The sequence below is a fragment of the Zerene cesonia genome, chromosome 13 (genome assembly GCF_012273895.1).
Source record: "Zerene cesonia ecotype Mississippi chromosome 13, Zerene_cesonia_1.1, whole genome shotgun sequence".
NCBI lineage: Eukaryota > Metazoa > Arthropoda > Insecta > Lepidoptera > Pieridae > Zerene > Zerene cesonia.
The window spans coordinates 675,220-684,253 of NC_052114.1; the positions used below are offsets into that span (position 1 = coordinate 675,220).

General features: G+C 35.5%; 2 protein-coding genes across 2 annotated transcripts; one reads left to right on the forward strand and one right to left on the reverse strand.

The window, feature by feature from the left end:
- The first annotated feature begins 374 nt into the window (after positions 1 to 374).
- Positions 375 to 2,205, forward strand: LOC119831508 (cytochrome P450 6k1-like). The gene has a single exon (XM_038354903.1). It carries the CDS (start codon positions 387 to 389, stop codon positions 1,884 to 1,886), a length of 1,500 nt encoding a protein of 499 aa, XP_038210831.1. The 5' UTR covers positions 375 to 386; the 3' UTR covers positions 1,887 to 2,205.
- A 3,533-nt stretch (positions 2,206 to 5,738) lies between these two features.
- Positions 5,739 to 7,241, reverse strand: LOC119831202 (cytochrome P450 9e2-like). The gene has a single exon (XM_038354491.1). The coding sequence runs from the start codon at positions 7,239 to 7,241 to the stop codon at positions 5,739 to 5,741; it is 1,503 nt and encodes a 500-aa protein (XP_038210419.1).
- Positions 7,242 to 9,034: the final 1,793 nt, after the last annotated feature.

Sequence of the window (9,034 nt, forward strand, 5' to 3'; positions counted from 1 at the left end):
TGTTTTCTTTCATTTCTTTTTTTTATGGGAGATTTAAACAATCATTCATTGTTAATGTGGTTAGGAGAAATTTTTTATTGGGCTGGCAATATTGTAAAAAACAAAAAAGTATTAGGGAGTGCCTAATGAAAATGGAAATAAAACTATCAAATATGTATATGTTAACATTATTGAATTGGATGGACATTATCTCGAAATCAATGGAAACTAAGGTTTACATGTTAATTGTTATTGAAACACTGCGTCACAAAATCATTATAACATTGAACTTGAAACACGATAACGTTAAATGTAAGATACGACTATCATAAGAGAGGTCAATACACGTTAACGTTTATTATAAAATCTTGAATCTCCGCTCACTCAGAGCGATTCATGCTGCAAACATGATAGCATTCTTGCTTGTATTTAGCGCGCTTTTGGTATGTCTCGTTTATTTAAACGGAAAATACAATGAATTCTATTGGCAGAGAAGAAAAGTAGCGTTCTATAAGAAGAACAAAGTGACTGGTGTGTTCTGGGAGTTTTTGTTTCAAAACAAAGCAGTATTTCAGAATTTATGTGAAGTGTACAAGGAATATCGCAATGAACCAGCTGTTGGCATTGGGACGTTTGTCACCCCAACCTTGTATGTGATAGACCCCACTAACGTGCAACATGTGCTGGCGGCCGATTTCAATTCTTTCAACCACAGAGGAGTGGATATTAACGAAGATGATCTACTCGCTGATAATATTCTTTTCATGAACGGTAATCGATGGAAGCTGATGCGGCAATGTATGACACCGCTGTTCACGTCTGCAAAACTTAAATCTATGTATTATATCATCGATAAAAGTGCTTTAGACTTCGTTCAACATTTGAATGAAAATAAACAACTGTTGAAAGGTGACGCTTTCAGTACATTAACGTCATTTTGCTCTGCGGCTATCGGGGGAGCCGTGTTTGGAGTAAGCACAGGATCCATTTTCGATTCACCATTCCTTAATATGGCGCGAGATGCGTTTAAGGCAACTTTCAGATTTAACATAAGGTTTGCAATAGGAAGTTTGAGCAGTGGTCTGTCTACTTTTCTAAGATTAAAATTGTTCAAAGAGCATGAGGCTTTCTTTATCGGTGCAATTAAACAAATTTTGCGTGCACGTGAACAGGAAAATATAAAGAGACACGACTTCGCCGATTTATGTGTATCATTGCAAAGTATAGGGAAATTGGTGGACAAGGAGACTGGCTTAGAAATGATACCAACTGATGAGCTTTTAGCGGCGCAAGCTTTCTTTTACTTCGTCGCCGGCGTGGAACCGACCGCTACCGCTTTATTTGGTACGTTATACGAATTAGGGAAACATCCGGAACATCTGGAAAAGGTGCATAATGAAATCGACGAAGCATTCAAGAAAAATGATAATAAAATGAGCTATGACACTATTATGGATATGAAACACGTTGATATGGTAATGAGTGAAGCTATGCGATTACATCCACCCATCGGCTTTTTGACTAGAAGGTGTGTAAAGGACAGTGTTCTTCCTGTAGGCAATATTAAAGTTGACAAAGGTACAAAGATACTTACACCAATATATGAAATACACCACGACCCAAGATATTACCCAGAACCAGAAAAATTTTTACCGGAGAGGTTTTCTCCTGAAAATAAACATAAAATCGCTGATATCACTTACATGCCTTTCGGAAAAGGCAATAGAATTTGTGTGGGTCTCAGGTACGCCTCACTTCAAGTGAAGGCTGGATTGGTGCATTTATTGCGCAACTTTACCGTAAGAAGTATCATCAATGATGGTGGACAGAAGTACAGTCGTCATCCAGTGCAAGTGAGACTTGATAATGTTGATGTTGAATTTATACCGAGAAATATTGCGAAATAAAAGTCAATAAATAAATTGCTCACATATTCATTAATACTCGATTAATCAAGTGATAATGTTACCAAATAAAATAATAGAAAAACCAGCACATATTGTAAAAATGTCGGTCTGTGTTTGTTCTTGGTCTTTTCACTAAGAAGTGATCTATACCAGACAACCTGTAATATTAGGAATGCTGTATACAAAATCTAGCAAATTAAATATGCCAGAGAATATAGATATTTATCAAATTTAATTAACACCTCATATCTACTACGCATTAGCGAAATCACACACAAACATTTCATGACATAAACTCTAAAAATAGCCCTTGCTACCTTTGGCGTTATAATTTTTGGAAATAAAAAAACAATTCTTCCAATATACTTGTTTTATTTAAACATTAATTAAAATATATTTACATTTATTTCAACTAATGTTATAATTTGAATTTGGAAATTAAAAACTTTTTAACGGATTTTAAACGCGATTTATTCATTATATTATTAACCCGACGTTTGGAACACTTTACATTATAATTTTGTTTTTTTTTTTAATTGTATGTTTGTAATGTTTTCAGACAAAAAACTAGTGGATCGATATCAAAAATTCTTTCACCATACGAAAGCATATATTTATTGAGCGACAAGGGTTATGTATCATAATGTACCACGGGCGAAGTCGGGGCGGACCGCTAGTATCAAGTATAAGTATCTAGCGCCTTCCATTGTAAATTAACTCTTAACGTTTGCAAGATAAAGTCACAGTAAACAGATCGAACAGTAACGCAATTAAGGTTCAACCAACGCCTGTACGTTAAAAATATTATTACCTACGTATTGTTGAATCAATAGGGTTGACACTTTGTTAGAATTTTTTTTTCGCTACACATTTGAGTTCCGATATACTGACTAATTAATCAAATATACTTAAAGATGTCGTTTACAAATGTCGATTATATAATGTATGATGTGTAAACACGAACTTGGCGAAAATTTCTAAACGTTAATATTTGTAAGCGATAAAATTGGTTCTAATAAAGCCAAATTCAACAATCATATACTACGGAATATACCGTAACAACAGTTGTGGCGGCTTTCGCGATTGACTCCACTGCAACGATTGCTTAAGAATCTCATCAATACATGGGTTTGTGTGAGTGCGCCGCTTCGAACGTTTTGTAGGGAGTTTCCATGCTCATAATCATGTTATTCTGTTTACTGTGATATAGCTCCCACCTGTAATAACACTCTACATAGATAAACACACTTCTGTAAATAACACTTTATTTACAATATAATGTGCAGACCCTGATCTTTGAACTAGCGGTAATGTTTGAATTATCTTCAAACAAGATTATGCTTGCTGATCGTAAGGGAAGACTACAAGTAATAATTCACTTATTATGATAAATATATAAGTGTTCATATAAGTAGTAGCTTACCTAGCAACTTATAGTTAATTTGATATGGACCAATGAGTTCATTTGAGAAACAATAATACAAAACATTTGTAGTTCCCGACGCTATATATTAATTTAAAAGAGCAACTACAGAGTTCCATAAAGAATCGCCGGAATCTTTTCGAGAAAAGGATAGTACGCTCTGCCGTTTTTTTCTTGACCTGGCGGGGCACTACAGTACCTCCACATATTTTTTGTATACTGCCGTATATGAGAAAGCGATCAATATCCTATAGGTTATTCCTTCATATCCCATCATTATTTCTGATTTAAGCCTGATGCTGTACATTAAAACTGCTAATCCGCATGCCCTAATTACCATCCCCGCGCCGCGCACCCCTTAGAGTGTTGACAAGGGTAACTGATAAGTTCCCTAATATAGATTATGATGTCTATGAGGCTATGACGTTATTTTTTATCAGCGTGAATCATTGGCGCTGACAAATTATATTTGTAACTCGTGAAGATTGCTATCGAAATCAAATATTTATTTTGTGCATATTACGTTTCTCTGCGCGCAAATATCAAAACAATATGAGTAATTAAGTACAGATAAGTGCTAATCCCTGTCATATTTGAAGTCATTTCGATAATATTAGAGATAACCTCAAACAAACAAACAGATAAACCAACGTAGTAGATAACTTTCTTCTGTAGCAACCACGACGAAGCCTTAACGACATTTCTACTAAGATAAACTTTCCGTGATTCAAGTTGATAATAATGAATGACATCATAATCTAATAGACACCTTATGTCATAATTTATATTAAGAAACTTATCAGTGAACACCTTTGTCAACACACTAAGCCCTAAGGAGAGGGCGTGGGGACAGTTATTAGCGCACACAGATCAGTAGTTTATAGGTATAGCATGTGACATAAACCAAAACTAATGGTGCTCGAACCGCTTGTAGTTGCTACTACTGACAAATGTGACCATTACATACAATAAAAATTTAAAAGAAGTAAGATCACTTAAGTATAACTATGAGAATAAAATTGATACATACAATTATTTATACGCTTTGCTGTAGGGCTATGTGGTAGTCCAGCACGGTTCGGCTAGAATTGGGCCAGCTCGCACCTGGGAATCACTACACCCCCACAGAAGACCGACGTGAAATAGCATACAGCTTTCGTATCGTTTGGGGAGTGCGGGAACCGGAAGCCCATATCCTTTTCCCAATCCTTCCTTAATCCGTTTGCAATTTGAAGTCGACAATCCATTTGTAGATGCGTACAGTCTGCAATCGATCTTACATCTCTCCAAATGTCCATGGGCGGTGGTAGCGCTTACCATCAGGCGGCTCCCAGCTCCATCGCCGACGTTGACATTAAAATAATAATAAATAATGGATAAATAAGCAAAATTGAATAGAGAATGTATAAAATATGACTTTGTAGATAAAACCGAATTTTTTTATACAATCAAAAATAAAAGGACTCGTAGACCTGTAGGTACCTGTATTATGTCTGTAGTCGACAAAAAAAAACGCTGGGAAACGATGGGAAGCCCAGGTACAAAACGACAAACATTATGAATTATCATACATGGACTTGTTCTTAGCTTAATATGGAGTACCTACTTAGTTTACAAATATGTGATGTATATGTTTTATGAACTATCGTCATATCTCGTATTTGAGTCCTTTTTTTGTTTTTTTTTTTAGAAACTTCTTTAGAATCGTTGTGATTTCAAACCTGATGCAACGAAAAAAACGACAGGTAAGAGACACAAATACAAAAATGTGTAGAATGAAGCCGGCAAAGAATGGGACAGAAATATGTATACTATTTTATATTTTATATATACATATATTCATCTCATTCTTTTGTCAATTTACTGAAGTTTCACTTCTATACCTACGTATATAACTATAGAAGTACCTTTTTTATGTAATAGCGGGCAACTGAGCTGGTCGTTATGAGTATGTGGGCTTAAGTAAGGCCTAACTTACTTGGTATTACACCTATACGACACAGTTTAAGAAGAAAAAAAAACGAAAAGGTCACATATTGTCATTAAAGTCGTAACTCAATAATAGCCAAGCGTCTCCGGAGATACTCTCATTAGCTTGAAATCAGGTTTTAATTATGGGAACTTAGTTACTTTTTTACTGCCCAATATTTACTAAATGATCCATATAATGTGAATTGTATTATTTGTTAAGTTTAAATGCCAGACTTGTTAATGAACATGCATTTAGTTATTTTGAACATATCACAACTTCATCTGCTATTACAGCTGTTGATTTATATTATAGCTTTAAATAAATGATAAATCCCTATCAAATATTATGCCTCATTTTCTATGGTATGATAGGTTTAATTAAGAAAAGTACCATTTAATTAATGCTATCACAATTTATTTAATATTTCAACAGTATTTCTTATTACATAAGAAAATAATTAATTAGGAATAGACCTCGGTATGAATTCAATATCTACATCGCAAAATCTCACTTGCGCTGGGTGAGCTATGTAATTGGGTCCATTATTCGTAATAATGGTCCTTACATTGAAATTTCTAAGTAAATGTACCAAACCGGCTTTAGCTTGTACCAAAGCGTATCTATTACCTATACATATTCTATTTCCTTTACCAAATGGCATATAAGCGATATCCATTATTTTGTGCTTATTCTCTGGAGCGAATCGTTCTGGTATAAATTTCTCGGGCTCTGGATAAAATTTTTCGTCATGATGTACTGCAAATATGGGGGTCATTATTCTCGTACCTTTTTCAACTTTGACATTACCTACTGGTAGGATGGTGTCTTTTATGCATCTTCTTGTTATAAAGCCGACAGGTGGATGCATTCGCAAAGCTTCACTAATAACCATATCAATGTACTTCATATTCATTACAATGTCGTAATCCATTTTATTATCATGCATCTTAAAGGCTTCGTCGATTTCATTCTGAACTTTTTCTAAATATTCTGGATGTCTGCCCAGTTCTACTAATGTTGCAAATAGCGCTTGAGCTGTAGGTTCCACGCCTGCGATAAAGAAGAAGAAGGCTTGTGCGGACAATATTTCATCTGATGGTTTTAATTCTAAGCCAGTTTCTTTATCTACAATATTACCAGCACTCTGTAAGGCTACGCATATATCAGCGAAGTCATGCCGTTTGGTTTTTTCTTGTTCTCGTTTGCGTATGATATTCTTAATTGCAGCAATGAAGAAAGGTTCGTACTTACTAAATAATTTTAAATCTAATAAATTAAATAATCTGTTACTCAAGTTACCAATAGCAATCTTAAAGCTATTTGGTACAGTTGCTTTTGTTGCTTTACGTGCCATTTCAAGGAAGGGCGACTCGAAAATGGATCCTGTGCTCACTCCAAACACAGCAGCTCCTATAGCTGCACTGCAAAATGAAGATAAAGTGTTAAATCCATCACCTTTCAATAGTTCTCTGTTAGTCTTCAAGTGTTCCACGAAGTCTGTTGCACTTTTGTCTACGATGTAGTACATGGATTTCAATTTAGAAGATGTGAACAGCGGTGACATGCTTTGACGCATCAGTTTCCAGCGATTTCCGGTCATAAACAGAATGTTGTCAGCGAGTAGGTCACTTTCGTTTGTATCCAGTCCTCTGTGATTGAAGGAAGAGAAGTCCGTGGCTAATACATATTGCATATTAGTGGGATCTATTAAGCATAATGACGGTGTTAATAATGCACCGATACCAACAACCGGTTCATTTCGATGCTCTTTGTAAATTTCATATATGTTTTCAAAAACTGGTTTCTTATTAAATGCAAAGTCATAAAATACTCCCAACACTTTGTGCTTCGATGCAAACGCAACATTTCTTTTCTTCCAATAGTTTTCGTTGTATCTTCCGCTTATATAAGCAAAACATAATGTTGCCGCAGCGAAAAATAATAAAATGAACAAGAACATGTTCGGTGAGTTTACGACTATGAATCAAAATGTACACAAAATTTATATTTTATACTAGTAAGATGATTTCATACCGAATTCTAATCTTATTATTATATCTTATCATTGCGTCATCTTTCTTGATTGAAGTTAAATGCCATTGAATTAATGATTGTAGGTATTTATTTTTCCGGTAGTGTGTAGTAAACCTATTATTATTTCGTATACTCTAATTGCAGTTATCATAACAAAAGATAAGAGTTAGTTCCTGATTCGTTGTTTCTTCCATTCGTGTCATCCCATTTGATTTTCCGGGATTTACTACACTTAACAGATGGGCTGGCAATAATTTTAATATTATGCTTTATTCGTTTTTAATACTTATATCAATAGAATATAATTAGACGAATTTTCTATTTTGAGTTTACATTTTTTTGGAGTTAATATTCTGTTATTACAAACAGACGCAATGTGCTAATCTAGAGTTTAATCTATCTCTGTGCTAAATTTCACCAACATCTGATTAATTATCTTTAACCGATTTTTTGGGCTACGATTGACCACGATCTCCCCTTGTGGTAAACTGAGATGTGGTCTACGATGGAGCGGGTTTCCCTAGAAGTTATCTATCTATCACTATATCTATTACTCTTCTCTTGAAGACCTTCAGATTGTCCTCCCCCACCAACAGTGCTATCGTCTGCGTCAGCAGATCGTTTATGTGTAGCAAGAATAGTGTTGCAGAGATCACTGATTCCTGAGGGAGCCCGGCATTAATAGCCGCGAGCAGCCGCCTGCACGACCAATGGGCTATTAACGGCTGTCTACTACGCTGTCAGAAAACAGAAGGCAGACCGTACGATGGAAGCTTGCCAATAAGACTATCAGGCCAGACCCTATCGAAGGCCTTCGAGACATTAAGGGAAACAGCAAGCGCTTCACCATAATTCTCAATGGTCTCATTCCAGATATACGTTGCACACGCAAGATCTCCAGTGGATTGAACCTGACGGTAAATGAATAGGCTTCTAGGTTTGTCAGGAGCCTGCTGTTTAATACACGTTCCATAGTCTTACAGATGTGACTGAAATTAGCCTATAGTTAGAGGGTCGACACGACTGCCGTTTTTGGGCACAGGCTGCACGTTGGCAAGTTTATTTATTTATTTATTTAACTCTTCAACAACATTGTACGTAGAAGGAAACTTAAGATAATAATAATAAAGAGTAAAATAAAGCGTACAATTTGTTTGGCGGCCTTATCACTTAGAAGTGATCTCTTCCAGGCAACCACGGTAAAAGGTAACGAAAGGTTTACATGATTTTGGTACTAATCTAGTCGTCATTGAGAGGCAAAAGGCGTGTCAAAACAGGAGCGAGTTCAAGCGCACAGGTTTTTTTTTTTAAAACATAATATAAGATACGATATGAGTATAAATTGATATATATAAACTACAAAAATAGTGGATAGTTTACAATGTAATATTTAACCAGATAATTTAAATGAATATGATAAATCGTTGTTTAAGGGTTTTATCTGACGTTCGATACCGCCAAGGACGGCAACAAATGATAAGTAGATGATAAAATATGTTTCCGATATTGAGAACGGAAGCTATTCACATTCTTTAATCTAGACAATGGTGGTGGAAGGTTGTTCCAACAGTTAGTGGCATTGTACCGAAAACTACCCTTGAAAGCTGCAGAGTGGTGCTTGGGTATGGATAGTTTTTAATTGGCAGACATTGTCAGGTAGCTAGTACTAGGTAGCTTGTTAGGTATTTGGGGTTTTCTCCTACGGACGAAGGTGACTCG